General features: G+C 45.8%; 2 protein-coding genes across 3 annotated transcripts in view; both read right to left on the minus strand.

Moving 5' to 3' along the window:
- GCNT2 (glucosaminyl (N-acetyl) transferase 2 (I blood group)) overlaps positions 1 to 7,203 on the minus strand; it is an 89,308-nt gene extending 82,105 nt beyond the window's left edge. Inside the window, exon 1 of one of the 2 annotated variants that reach the window (XM_061147641.1) lies at positions 5,748 to 7,203. In XM_061147641.1, the coding sequence (XP_061003624.1) occupies positions 5,748 to 6,666 (919 nt within the window). In that variant the 5' untranslated portion in view covers positions 6,667 to 7,203. The remainder of the gene's footprint in view (positions 1 to 5,747) is intronic. The other variant, XM_061147639.1, reaches the window with a different exon arrangement.
- A 5,258-nt stretch (positions 7,204 to 12,461) lies between these two features.
- LOC133059329 (N-acetyllactosaminide beta-1,6-N-acetylglucosaminyl-transferase-like) lies at positions 12,462 to 14,581 on the minus strand. Its single transcript, XM_061146303.1, has 2 exons — positions 13,632 to 14,581; positions 12,462 to 12,498 (listed from the first exon to the last, which is right to left on the minus strand). Exons 1-2 carry the CDS (start codon positions 14,579 to 14,581, stop codon positions 12,462 to 12,464), a joined length of 987 nt encoding a protein of 328 aa, XP_061002286.1.
- Between the last annotated feature and the right edge of the window lie 477 nt (positions 14,582 to 15,058).

Here is a 15,058-nt window from a genome sequence, read left to right on the forward strand (position 1 = left end):
ATGGCTGGATGGCATCACCGACTTGATGGACATGGGTTTGGGTAGACTCCAGGAGTTGGTGATGAACAGGGAGGCCTGGCGTGCTGTGATTCATGGGGTCACAAAGAATTGGACACGACTGAGTGACTGAACTGAACTGGTAACTACAAATCTGATCTCTTTTCCCTTGAGTTTGTTTTTGATGTATTCTCGACCTGCGCTACTTCCTGTCACACAGCACAGTGATTTGCTATTAACTTGTCTATATATTTCAGAATAATCTCCACAATGGACAGGTACCATCTGTCACCACCCAAAGACATTACGATATTATTGGCTCTGTTCCCCACCCTGTACCTTTCCTACCTGTGACTCATTTATCTTGCAACTGAAGTTGGTACCATTTTTTTTCTCTTTTAATATATTTTTTATTTATTTAGGCTGTGCTGGGTCTTAGTATCGCTGTTCAAACTCTTACTTGTGGCACATGGGATCTAGTTCCCTGGCCAGGGGTCGAACCTGGGCCTCTAGCATTGACAGCATGGAATCTTAGCCTTTGGACCATATGGGAAGTCCCAGTTTGTACTTTTTAATATCCCTCACCTATTTCTACCTCCAACCTCCTTCCCTCTGGCAACCATATGTTCATTCTCTGTATCTACGACTCCATTTCTGTTTTTTTGTTTTGTTTTTTAGATTCCACACATAGGTGAAATCCTATGGTATTTTCCCTTCTCTACCTGACATTTTTCATTCAGCGTAATACTCTCTACATCTACCCATGTTGTCACAAATGACAAGAGTTCATTCTTCTTCATTGCTGAGTAATATTCCTCTCTCTCTCTCTCTCTCTCTCTGTGTGTGTGTGTGTGTGTGTGTGTGTGTGTGTGTAGACCACATCTTCTTTATCCATTCATATAATGATGGGCACTTAGGTTGGTTCCATATCTTGGCTATAATAAATAATGCAGGAATGAAGATAGGGGGTATATATTAATACATGTTTTTGAGTTAGTATTTTTGTTTTCTTAGGATAAATACCCAGTGGTGGGATTGCTGGATTGTACAGTAGTTCTATTTTTTATTTTTTTTTTTTGAGGAAAGATGGTATTTCCTTGAAAAACAACTCGCATGTATCCCAACTTGCTGATTTCTTTTCCTATGACAAAAGTCTGTATTTCAACAGATACGAAAACAGAGATTGTTGGGGCTGCTAATAAAACTTATCCCCCAACTGTCCTTCCCCAGCAAGTCTGCCCGTACACCCAGTGATCCTGGAAGCTCTGTGAGCATAATGTGTCTGAGAAGCATAAATTCCCTCTGGATATAGCAAGATCCCAGCCAAATCCCTGGGGGTCGGGGCGGGGGGGCAGCTGCGAAATTGTGAGTTCCCAGAACCAGCTTTATTTAGATTGATTCTTCCTGCTTCCCTCATGGTTTCAGCACTTGGCACCTCAGCAAGCATCTGTACATATAAAGAGACTAAAGCAACAAGCCAGGCTCCAATAATGATGGAGTCAGCCCAGTGTGGATTCACAGCAGAAACTCAACAAGCCTCCCCTTTCAAGGGCACAGGGGCACATACGCGGCAGAAAGTACCAGCAGGGTGGGTCCATCGGCTGGTTCTCCGAGGGAAAAATGAAAAGCAAATAGAATCTGTCTTCCAAGCCCACAATCTCCAATTTTCTTCTCTTCTCTATACCTTCCCCTTTTGATTTCTTGTTCTTTTTTCCTCCCATCTCCTATGAAACCTGCTCTCAGCTTTTTCTTTTTCTCTGAGATTTTTTTTCAGAATGAGAAAAGAGGAAAGACTCTTTCTTCATTCATTCATTAAAATGAATTTGAAATAAGCTCCCACTGAATCAAATGAGAAATATTCCTTTGTTGCAAATGAGGCTGAAACCATTAGTCAGTTTCAAAATCTTTAAATCCCAAGAGCATGTGATGAATGAGAACCCACTGAAAGTTCCTGCCCAGGGCAGAACCATGCTGACGGAAGGAGCACATGATCTATAACTTAGAAGGAAACGGGAGGTGGTGAACTGGCACCTCTGGCCCATAAAAGGATCTCTGTCCTAATTGGAAATCAGCCACGGCCGAGGCTGACGGGAAACTGAAAGGCTGCCGGGAAACTGAAAGGCTGCCACCTTGGTGTGAACTGGCTTAAGGAATGGAAGGGGCAGGACAGAGTTGGGAGAGAAGCGGGGTAAAGACGGAGGAAGGACAGGAACTCTCATTTCACAACAGCTGGTGACGTCCGTTGGACAGCATCTTTTCAGGCACCTGTGAACGCTCTTTCTGGAACACTTCTGTCCTTGTGGGCCCCTTCACCCTCACTTCTGAGAGGTTTCCGGAGGACCAGCCGGTGCTGAATGGTCTTACTGTGTATTAAGGGACCACAGCTTGCCTTGTGTTTGAATCCACGTGACCCTGCCCCCCTGGCCCCACCTGACCTGAATGGTTGGGGGCCTTAATGAAAGGCAGCGCCTCTACAGAGGGGTCGCCTGCTGCCCAGGAAGTGGCTGGGATGCGAACAGGGATGCTCATTGTTCGGTGACTTCAGGACCCACACAGCGAGGCTGTCTGAGAATAAACATCTGAAGGAGACAGAGGAATTGCCATCGACAGAGTGGCCCAGAATCTGGCTGGAGACATGAGGAGAAGACGCTGAAAGTAGAGCCTGCCAGGCCCACAAGCCAGAGGAAGCTCTGAAGCAGAGGTAAGACTCTTAGGTGAGGACAGAGAACCAGAGATGAAGACGCTGATGCTTCTCCGTGTCGCTGGGACGGCCCCACTGCTATCTGATTGTTCTTCCCGGAACGGGGAGGATGCCTGGCTGCCTGCTCTGTCCATCCCAGGAGCCACCAGCCACGGGCACCTTTGGTATTTGAGCTAAACTGGGTTCAATAAAATACATGATTCAAAGTCACTTGACCTACTCATTTTTGTTTCTTTAATGTAGCACTAAAGATGCAAAGTTACCTATGTGGCTCATAGTTTATTTCTTTCAGATGGTGTTCTACCTCCTCACGAGGCCATTTCATCCAGGAGATTTTTTTTCTGTCCTATTGCTTCTTCTTTTTTTTTTAACTTTTTGGTCACACCACTTGGCAGGTGGGATCTTAGTCCCCCAACCAGGGATTGAACTTGTGCCCCCCTCCCCCACCGTGCCCTGGAAGCTCAAATTCTTAACCATTGGACCACCAGGGAAGTCCCTGTCCTATTGCTTGAGAATCCTAACACGTGCACCATCACTGCAGTCAACTAGAAGAATCTTAAAATGTCCAAAGCAAATACCCAACAAACTCATAATCAGCAAAGAAGGACCCTTGAAACAGAAATGACCCAGATGTTCACATAGCAGGAGGAACCATTAAACAAGACAGCCACTTAAGCTTCTAGCTCCCTCACCTCCTCACGACCAAGCCCTACTCTCAGGCCTGCCTCAGGTCTTGTAAAAGTCGGCTGGCCCAGTGAAGGCCTCTAACAAGGATCCTCCGGACACGTAACACAGAAGCAATTCTAAAGGCTCCTTCCTTGAAATGTTTTGAAACACATGGAGCAGGCCATTTTTTTTCCATTGTCTTGCTGACCTGTAACTGCTGATCTTTATCAGAGATGTAACAATCTAGTTCCAATAGATAAATCATGTTGAGGATGCAACATTTCTGTTCAATAAATTGATTAGACTCATTAGTTAGACTCATGGGCTCCAGAGTGCAAGAGACTCACAGGCCATCTGTCCAACACTTGACAAATGAGTTTCCTTGACACCATTTCTCCAGCCTTGGCTTCCAAACATCCCTTGGGTTTGTTCACTCTTCTAATCCTAGATCCATAGAAATGGTCGATATCATATTTGGTCCAAGCAACACATAAGAGGGAAGTGGGGCTTTTATTCCCCTTATTCTGGGTATTACAACTCCACATGAACAGCTAAATGGTCATGACTCCTCCAATTCAGTTTCTTTTTAAAATTTTATTGCTTTTGGCAGCATCATGACTTAGTTGGGTCTTAGTTGCGGCTCACAGGCTTGGTTGCCCCAAGGCATGTGGGATCTTAGTTCCCCAACCAGGAATTGAACCAGATCTGCATTGGGAGGCGGATTCTTAACCACTGGACCACCAGGGAAGTCCCTTCACTTCACTTTCTTGAGACCTGATTTCTTTTTTGACCGTGATCTCTGCCAAAAGAGGTCAGTTTATTTTTTTCTTAATAAAAAATTTTTTTTTATTCAAATATAGTTGATTTACAGTGTTGTGCTAGTTTCAAGTATACAGCAAAGTGATATATACATCTATAGGGTTGCAAAGAACTGGACACAACTGAAGCAACTGACCGCACATGCACATATATATATATATGCAACCCTACGGACTATAGCCTGCCAGGCTCCTCTGTCCATGGGATTCACCAGGCAAGAATACTGGAGTGGATTGCCCAGCCCTCCTCCAGGGGATCTTCCCGACCCAGGAACTGAACTTGTGTCTCCTGTACTACAGGCAGATTCTTTAGCTAAGCCACCGGGAAAGCTTTTTCAGGTCATTTTCCAACAGACGTTATTACAAGACATTGCCCTGTGCTATATACTAGGTGCTTGTCTTGATTTCTTTTATCACTACAACATCACTCATTCCTGCTCTGGGAAAACCATAGGTTTAAAAAGCATTCTAAGTCTAGCAAGCCTTGTATACTAACATCAAAAATAAGCATCCACAGTCGTTCACAGCCCTGACTGTTCCTGAGAATTTCCTGGAGGCTGAACAAATACTGAAGTTCACATCCACCCAGGAAATCAGGAAATGTATTTCTACAAGCTCCAGGAGACTTTATTATATATCTAGGGCTGAACCACTAATCTCAAGAAGCCATGACCCTAATCCTTATGTAGATTCAAGTTAGTTTTCCTTTGAACTAGGAATCTGAATTTTTATTTCCAATCGAACTAGCAGAACTGAAGTTAGTTCACTGTAAACAAGTGGAGATTATTTAAGGCATTTGGAACTTGGACCAAGGAAAGGTGAAGTTGATTTAGGAACAACCGAACAACTAATTTAGGAAATCACCTTAAAAGAACATCAGGCTTAGACGACCTGACACAATTGGCACGTTTGCCTGCTAGCTGGGTAATTTGAACACATCATGCAACCACACTGAAGGTTCTTTGTCTATAAAATAAAGGCATTGGTCTAGGAATCTTTGGGCTTCCTAGGTGGCACAGTGGTAAGGAATCTGCCTGCCAAAGCAGCAGATGCAGGGGACATGGATTTGATCCTTGGGTAGCGCAAATCCCTTGGAGAAGGAAAGGGCACCCCACTGCCTGGGAAATCCCGTGGACAGAGGAGTCTGGCGGGCTGCAGTCCCTGGGGTGGGTTGCAGAAGAGCCAGACACGATTCAGTGACTGAACAACAACAACACAAAATGAAGATGAGTTACACCACCCACCCTGTGAGCAGAGCTGCTATAAAGATATTTTAATGAACATTTGAAACTGTGAATGTGTGCTAAGTCACTTCAATCGAGTCTTAGCATCCCTATGGACTGTAGCCCACCAGGATCCTCTGTCCACAGGAGTCTCCAGGCAGGAATACTGGAGTGGCTTGCCAAGCCCTTCTCCAGGGGATCTTCCTGACCCAGGGATAGAACTCACATGAAGAAAGAGCTTTATGAAGGTGTTAATTTTTAAACACTTATTTTTTAGTGGTTAATTCAGTATTGGCCATGCAATGTTTATTCATAACAGCAAAAGTTAAGAAATAAACATACCAGGAATCCTATTGAGTGTGACCCAGAAGTGTTCATCAGGGCTGTACGTGTCCTTGGACCAGGATAATAAGTCAAGCGCCAGTGGGTCTTGAAGGACGAAGCTTGCGAATTCCCTCGTGAGGGCCACATAGGCAGTGCCAAAGTAAACGGTCATGTTGTGAGGAGGCGGTGTTTTCAATTTTGTGGTTTTAATCACGTAGGAATCTTTTCGGTTTAGTAGCTCCCGGTGGACATACTTAGTCCGTCCAATTGCGTGAGCTGGGGGCAGCACCCCGGGAGTGATGTTTTTCCCTTTAAATCCCTTCAGATGCCGAACGATCTCCCTGTTGGTTTTCAGGGGGAAATCTTGCCCACAGGTGTTGAGGATGTATTTCCACGGAACCTCTGAGGCCACAAGATGTTTCATGCAGTTCAGGTCAGCCTGGAGCCTGGAGATCCCACCATAGACCACGGACTCCATCTTGGAAGCCAGAAAAGCATTTGGGAAGCAGCTCAGTAACTGCTCCACCGAGCCTTTGAATGTATCTGTCGCCTTTTCGTCCACATGAACACAGTAGACATTTTGGGGCATGTAAACAGCCCTGAAGAGTCTCTCAAAAGTGCCAAAGTCTTTGTGGATGGTCATCACATAAGCCAAGGGGAAGCCAGCCTCTTCTTCAGAGAGTGTTTCTGTTATGTAGTGACTCTGAGCCACGTACTCAGGACAGGTGGTTTCACTGAAGGTACTCTTCAAGGCGTTCTTTTTAGGGTAAAAACTCTTCCCCTTAAAAATCTGGTGACAGACTTCTGATAATAGTGAAGCATTGGATATGGAAGCTTGCGGGAAATTTTTATTCTCCCCTAACTTGTTGAAAACAAACACAAAAATCAGGGTGGTGGCCAGAGACACACAGAAGAGACAACGCTTCCAAAACCCCATCGTTCAAACCCAGGAAATGAGTAGAATGTCTCTTGGGACATCTGGTCAGAGGGCAGACAGACTTAACTTACATTTTCTCCGAAATCCATAACCATCCTCCAGGTGGACGCAGCTCTGACCGGCCGCTCCGTGACCTGCCGGCTGATCCTGCTTGTCCTTTTTCTGTCTTCCTTTCCTCTTCATTCCCCATGGTGCCGCTTTTCCACCTTTCTCCAACACGTTTCTGAAGGAACTCTTAGGGATTTGCTTTTCTGTCTCCTCCCCCGACTCATCTTGCAACCTGTTTCTACACCAAAAAAAAGTTGCCCCACGGAGGTTCTGACTCCGGTGTGTCCACCTTTTCCTACGGGAAAATGAGTGAGGGGTGAAGGGACGGTTCTGCAAGTCACCTCTCTCAGACTTTAACCCCGGCCTCTTCTCTCAGCCAGAAGGCTGGCAACTGTGTCAGCTCCCCAACTTCCTGTTAATCATTGCATTCAACTGACTGAGTTTGTTTGCTTAAATAGCACTGCCAAGTAATAAGCATTGGTCCCGAGCATGTGAACACTGCCTGGAGAGATACTCTGTCAATAAATATTTAGTACTTAAAAATTAATCACCTCACCTTGTCTTTTTCCACACACGCCCCCCTCTACATATTGGCTGGCTATGCCATAAAGCGTGGCATATGACTGGCTGTTGAACCATTCTTTCCAGCACTTAATTTTCTCTGCTATGAGGTAAGGTCTTTAAAAAGGCACATTAGCAAGCAAACCTCACCACCTGACTTACTACACTAAGATGAATAAAAGCTAATTAAAAACAAAAAACAAAAAACAGGGACTTCCCAGTGGTCTAGTGGTTAAGAATCTGTCATGCAATGCAGGGGACATGGGTTCTGTGCCTGGTCTCAAGTGTTGCACCTAAGACCCGATGCAGGCAAATGAATAAATATTTTTTTAAAAAAGATATTTACAGAATAATAATAAAAATACCCCTAAAAGCCTAGCAGCCCATTATAACCCCCAAATTGCATAGGGCCTAAAGCTGAAGTTAGTGAGTATCAAGTTTATTTCATCTAAGCCCAGGTTCCTGGGTGGCTCAGTGGTAAAGAATTCGCCTGCCAAGGCAGGAGACACAGGAGACATGGGTTTGATCTCTTGGTTGGGAAGATCCCCTAGAGGAGGAAATGGCAACCTGCTCCATATTTTTGCCTGGAGAATCCCATGGACAGAGGAGCCTGGTGGGCTACAGCCTGTGGGGTCACAAAAGAGTCAGATACGACTTAGTGACTGAACAACAACAGAACTGAAGGAGAGACGTTCTTAGATTCCATATATGTATAAACCAAAGGAGTTCCCTTATCTGTAAAACATGAGAATAACTTTACCACCTTCATAAGTCAGTCATGAGAAAACAATGAGAAAGACGTATCAAGGGTTCACGGTCCCCCTGTCCATGAGTGGGGCTGAGGCTGGAGACAGTGGGACCCCAGGCTGGGCAGTGGGAGCCTGTCTCCTGTTGGTGCTTCACGGCAGAGATAAAGGCAAGAGCAGAGAGGAGCTGAACTCTGCTTGAGTGAGAAGATGATGACCACAGTCTTCATCCTGGACTTAAAGGAGAGCTCCCTGACTGCACCTGTGCAGAAAGGCTCCTCAGGGGTCGAAAATGGGGACATCTGTGCTTAATTATGCTTTCGAAATGAATCAAATAGTTTGTATAACTTTTTCTCCTCGTACATACAGATGATGACACAAACTCCCCCTTTGCTTATTTTGGCTGTCTCCTCATTCTCGGCACAGTTCCATTTCTCCTGAGGTTTCTTACATAAAAGCACCTCTAATTATTTGGCTGTTTTACCCTGAATTTACAGCTCCCCGAGTTTGCTCTTATTGTTGTTGTTATTTTAATATTGTTTATTTGGCTGCCAGGTCTTCGTTGTGTCCTGTGGGATCTTCTGTTGCAGCTCTCGGGCTTCCCTAACTGCTCCGTGGCAAGTGGGACCTTAGATCCCTGGCCGGGGATTAAACCTGTGTCCTCTGCATTGCAACGTGGATTCTTAACGCCTGGACCACCAGTCCTTGAAGTCCCTACAACTCCCTGAGTTTAAAGTTACAAGGTGAAGAACGTTTGCAAGTTGGCACTTGGCTGCAGTGGAATCCTAACCCTAAACCCTTAAAATCAGAAGAATTTTGACAATGCTAGACATTTTTAGTGTTGATCCTTTTTTTTTTTTTTTTTTTTTTTTTGCACTACCCCAGTGCTATCTGATGTTTACTCTCCTGATGGTTCCGTGGGAGACTCTGGTTTTCCTGAGGCCCTTTTGCAGGACACCACTCACCATTCTTCCGAATTCTGGGCAGGAGGCTCTTGCCTCCTTGTGCAAGATGGTAGAAGCGATGGTAATAAGTGACGAAAAAGCACAGCGATCCTTTTCCTCAGTTTGAACATTGGGTCAAAAACTATTTTTTAATTAATTAATTTTTGGCTGTCCTGGGTCTTTGCTGCTGTGCATAGCCTTCCTCTAGTTGCGGCGAGCAGGAGGCTACCTTTCGTTGCGGGGCACGGGCTTCTCATCCCCTGACTTCTCTCATGGCAGAGCGCAGGCTTAGGTGGGTGGGCTTCGGGAGTTGCAGCGCGTGGGCTCAATAGTTGTGGCGCGTGGCCTTAGTCTCCTTGGCATGTGGAATCTTCCCAGACCGGGGATTGAACCCATGTCCCCCGCATGGGCAGGCAGATTCTCAACCACCGGACTTACCAGGCAAGTCCCAGGTCAAAACTGATACCTCCAGTTCTAAGAGGCACCGACTGAGGAGGTTAGAATTCTGGAGAAGTCGTCCCCCAGGGGAGACTTGTGGTCGGCTCCTCAGTACATGGTTGGGTGTACGATGAAGTCCTAGATTCAACCCCTACTTGCTTATTTCTACCTAACGTTCGCTCTTAGGAATTCCCACGCCAGGACGTAAACTCACTTTCATCCTACTACGAAAACTGCAGCGAGAGTTTAACCCCCACGGCTGACCGTAGAAAGGGTGCAGAAGAGAAGGGCTCCGTTTGTACGGCTGCGGTCTCTCCACACACCGGTACCCAAAGCACTTCTCATGTATCCATTTCATTGTGACAGCACCTCTGTGCCCAAGTGAGAAACCAGGGAAACCAAGTGGAAACTGGGGCCGCGTCCACAGAGATCACAGAGGAAGAGCGGCTTGGGTTAAACTGGTTTCACGCGCTCGTCAGCTTTTGTGTTTTTTTCCGGCTCTGTCTCTGGCCGGACTCTCTTCTCTGTACATCTTTCTCCTTTCTCTCCCTCCTCTTTCTGTTTGTCTGTACGTTTACTATACTAAACTCTGGACTCTGCTTTACCTTCATCTCTGTAGGGTGTGTTTTTTTTTTTTTCTTTTATTAGCCACAGGAAATAGTCTGAACACCAGGACTTAAAATAGCCCCATGTGTGGTTGAGAAAGAGCTATGAGAAACAGCCTGGATTGTGTGAAGGAAGGTCTCCAGTTGAGTCAAAACCACTCTTCACAGCCTGGCGCGTCTGAGAAAGTCATTTGATCTTACACCTCCCTGCTTCCTCAAGAGTAAATTTGAGAAAACAACCCCTGCTCTCACTCGGGGACCTCCAAGGCTGGCCTCCTCCCAGGCAGATCACCCATGCCTCTGAGTCTGGGTTTTTTCCAACATCAACGTCCGGGTGCAGCTGGAAGATTCCAGAAGTAACATACAGAAAGCATCCAGCCGGAGAGTGGCCAGAGACGTCAGAGCGAACTTCAGACCTCGAGGGAAAGCCACCGGGAAGAAAAGAGTGAGGGGAGGAGGTGGGGAAGGTTGCAGTTTTTTGACATAAAATCCCTGGAAATAGGATAGCAGGAAAATGTAAGAAAAAGCTGGTTCTTTTCTTTTTCTCTTTGGCCGCGCCAGGCAGCATGCAGGATCTTCCCTGACCAGGGATGGAACCCACATCCCCTGCAATGGAAGCTCGGAGTCCTAACCACTGGGCCACCAGGGAAGCCCGGAGCTGGTTCTTGTCAAAACAGCTCATTAAATATTGTTGGTATAATGCAAAGCTGAGGCCAAGAGCTGACAGACGAAGAGCAGCTCAGGCTTGCGTGCCAAGTTGCTCAGTCATGTCCCACTCTTTGCAGCCCTGTGAGCCCACTGTAAGCCCACCAGGCTCCTCTGTCCATGGGATTTCCTAGCAAGAATACTGGAGTGGGTTGCCATTTCCTTCTGCAGGGGATCGTCCCTACCCAGGGATTGAACCCATGTGTCTTACATCTCCTGCAATTGACAGGCGGGTTCTTTACCACTAGCACCACCTGGGAAGTATCTTGTAATAACCTACAATGGAAAAGAATCTGAAAAAGAATATATATAAGTGAATCACTTTGCCATATACCAGAAACTAAAAGAACGTGTAAATCAACTATACTTCAGTTTTAAAAAAAGAGGTGATGTTTCCAGAAAACCTCCTCTCTCAGTAGTTTTCTAGCAAATTGACCCGTTTCTATCTCTCTCCATTCTCAGGAGGATAAAGTTGCCTGGGAGCATCCTAGGGTGAATCCTCTCCTTCTTCTATGATGGAGTCCTATTGGAGTTTACGCTGGTATTTAAATGCAGAATAACAAAAGCTGGAATGTGGAAGCATATCGTTCTATTTGCCTCAGTCCCATTCCCAAAGGCCTGTCCTTCAGAGTCCCAAAGACTGAGCCTTCAAATAAGCTGGAGTCTTGGAGTCTCAAGTTACTGTTATCCAACACTGGCTCTTACCCGCCCCTACAGAGTCCTAGAAGCTTTGAATCTAACACTTCCAACTTCAGAAATGTTGTGAGATGTCACCGTGGGGGAGATAACTGTCCTTGATATAACTGCATCTCCCACTTGGACACTCAAAATAGAGCCATGCCAATGCAGGAGCCTCGGGTTCCATCCCTGGTTCAGGAAGATCCCCTGAAGAAGGAAATGGCAACCCACTCCAGTATTCTTGCCTGGGAAATCCCTTGGACAGGGAAGCCTGGCGGGCTACAGTCCAGGGGGTTGCAAAGAGTCAGACACGACTGAGCAACTAAACCACAACTTTCCTGAGACTACTGTCCAGTTTACCCATGCAGAAGTTTGCTTTTCCCAGAGAAAGAACTTTTGAATTTTCTTCACAGATTCTTTTTTATTTATTTTAAATTTTATTTTATTTATTTGGTTTCATCAGGTCTTAGCTATGGCATGTGGGATCTAGTTCCCAGTTCAGGGTTGGCACCCAGACCCCTAAAACTCCCGGAAGTGTGGGGTCTTAGCCACTAGAGCACCAGGGAGTCCTCTTCCCAGATTCTTTGTGCTTAAAGTTCACCCTCAAATTTAGTCCCAGGTGGGAAAGCCCATAGCCCCAGATCTGGAGTGCCCTCTAAGAGAGTTGGGTCTGAGCTCATTCCAGAGGCAGATATACTGACGCCTGACAAAGCTGTATGTGAAAAGGTGTGACTTAGTTTTGACACTTCCCAGCATTAATTGCAATAGCATTTTCCATAGTGAAAAAACTGGAAACACATGCTCAACAACTGAGGAATTGTTAAGCAAATTCTAATACATCCATACTATGAAAACGAATGCAATTACCCAATATATATGCACAGCAATTATTTCTCAATTTGTGCAATGTAGAACTTCTGCTTTTTAAAATTTTCTTAGTTTCTACATACCAACTTTTATTTCCCAGCTTTTCTACAATAGGATTATATTTTATAACAAGAAAAAATGTTTCTTTTTAATTATTATTTTATTCATTTGGCTGCATTGGGTCTTAGTTGCAGCCTCCTGGCTCAGTGGCTGTAGTAGTCGCCCCTTGGCATGTGGGATCTGAGTTCCCCAGTCAGGAACAGAATCTGCACCCCCTGCTTTGGAAAGAAGATTCCCAACCATTGGATCACCAAGGAAGTCCAGAGGAAAAAAATATTTTAATATTCTGCTCATCAATAACTAGTACAGGGTTTTCAAATTCTACACAGAGGGTGAGCTCTTGACTCCTGCAAACCTAGAGCACAGAGCTGACAGAGGATGGCAGGTTTCCACTCACCGAAGCGAGGCCGCCCTGTGGCCAGGCTTAAGTGTAGTCTACGGTTCACAGTCTGACCGTCCGGAACTCTGGAAAGTTCTGGTCAGTTAAAAAAAATTTGATTTGGAAAGGTTGAATTATTTCACCTTGTTCTTATAGAAATTTTGTTGACATTTTCCAGATCTCAAACTTTCCCAACCTGAGTAATTAAAATTCACACAAAAATGAAACAATGAATAACCCACATTGAAAATAACTGGAAGAATCCGTCTGCAATGGAGGACACCCTGGTTCGATTCCTGGGTCGGGAAGATCTCCTGGAGAAGGGAAAGGCTTCCCACTCCAGTATTCTAGCCTGGAGAACCTCATGGACTGTTCAGCCCATAGGGTCGCAAACAGCTGGACACAACTAAGAGATTTTCACAAACAACATACTATAATTGATTTAAAAAACCAGTTTCACTTGTCCTATCAAAGACTTATGACCACGTCAAAATTTGATAGGCACCTTCTCTAAGCAAACAGTATAGTGATATGCAAGACAATTAACTTATGTTCTATGAATTCCATTGAAACAGACACACGAAAATCTATAGGGTGCCCATGAAGCTGGAAACGTAGGTGAATATGCATGCGTGCATAGTCACTTCAGTCGTGTCCAATTCTTTGTGACCCTATGGACTATAGCCCACCAGGCTCCTCTGTCCATGGGATTTTCCAGGCAAGAATACTGGAGTGGATTCCCATACCCTCCTCCAGGGGATCTTCCCGACCCAGGGATCGAACCTGCGTCTCCTGCATTGCAGGCAAGAATTCTTTACCGCTGAACCACCAGGAAAGCCCAAAAGTGGACATATGTAATACAGTTAAGGACAGTTTAAAAGTGTAAAATACTTGCACACATACACACGCACAAACACACACAATGCTTCCAGACTTTATGTAGAATGGAATCAAGTCCCACATACCTGGAATCCTGTTCAGTGTTACCCAGAAATGCTCATCAGGGGAGTAGGTGTCCCTCGACCACTCAAGTAAGTCAACAGCCCTCTGGTCTCGGAGAACAAAATTAACAAATTCTCTTGTAAGCGCTACGTAGGCGGAACCAAAGTAAATGGTGAGATTATGGGGAGGTGGCATTTTTCTTATCCAAGTACACAGCATAAAGGAAAACAAACCGTATCCCTGCTCCAAGTGCCTGTATTTGGTCCTTCTGATAATGTGAGGAGGAGGCAGCACCCCGGGGGTGATGTTTTTCCCTTTAAATCCTTTGAGATACTGGATGATCTCCCGATTGGTTTTCAGGGGGAAATCTTGCCCGCAGGTGTTGATGGTGTATTTCCATGGGACCTCCGAGTTTATGAGGTCTTGCAGGCAGTTCAGGTCAGCCTGGAGCCTGGAAATTCCTGCGTAGACCACAGACTCCATCTTGGAAGCCAGGAAGGCATTTGGGAAGCAGCTCAGTAATCGCTGCACCGCATCTTTAAATTCAGCAGTCGCTTTCTCGTCTACGTGAACACAGTAGACGTTCTGAGGCATGTAGACAGCCCTGAAGAGCCTCTGGAATGTATCCAAGTCCTTGTGGATGACCATGACATATGCCAAAGGGAACTCAGCTTCTTCTTTGGACAGAGGTTTCATTATGTAGTGATTCCGGGTCAGGTATCGTTGGCAAGTTATGTCTTTCGGTGGCGTCATTGGTATATTTCCACCCAAGATCTTCTTCCCTGCTACAGCCATGTCACAGACCTCTGCAAGCACCGAGGGGTTTGCGATTTTCCCCACGAGCAGGTGTTTCGGCAGGTTGAAATGGTCTGTATACAGGAACCAAAGAGTTATGGACACGGCCATAAGCCCTACAACAAACTCGAACATCTTCAGCCTCATGTTTCCTACCATCTCTCCTGCGTCTGTCACGGTGTATCATTACAAAATCAGCCGCAGCTTCATCCTCTGACTGTTGGAGAATCAACTCCTGCTTCTTATTTTGAGCAAGAAGAGAAATATTGCCTCTCACTTAAGGGTCAAGGGGTCAACCCCAAGCTTGAAGTTCTTCTCTTACAATGAAGGAACGGAGTGGATCCAAGAACCTGAGCCACTGGGGCCAACGGAGCAAGAGCGGTGTGGTGGTGTGTACCTTGGTCCAGGCCAACTTCAAGTGAAGACCCTGGCCAATCTGTCACGGCTGCCAGCTCAGGGTGTTCTCCCGGGAGGGTGGGAAGGAGGAGGTTGAACGTGGGTCCTTCTTACAGCCCTTTAACCCCCGCCAAACAGGGACCTCATCACTGTCACTGATGTCGTCTTTAAGCCCAGGGGACAGCTTATTTCTTCAGTTTGGGGCCCGTCTTATTTGTCACGAGGCAG

Source organism: Dama dama, chromosome 7, assembly GCF_033118175.1.
Source record: "Dama dama isolate Ldn47 chromosome 7, ASM3311817v1, whole genome shotgun sequence".
Lineage (NCBI taxonomy): Eukaryota > Metazoa > Chordata > Mammalia > Artiodactyla > Cervidae > Dama > Dama dama.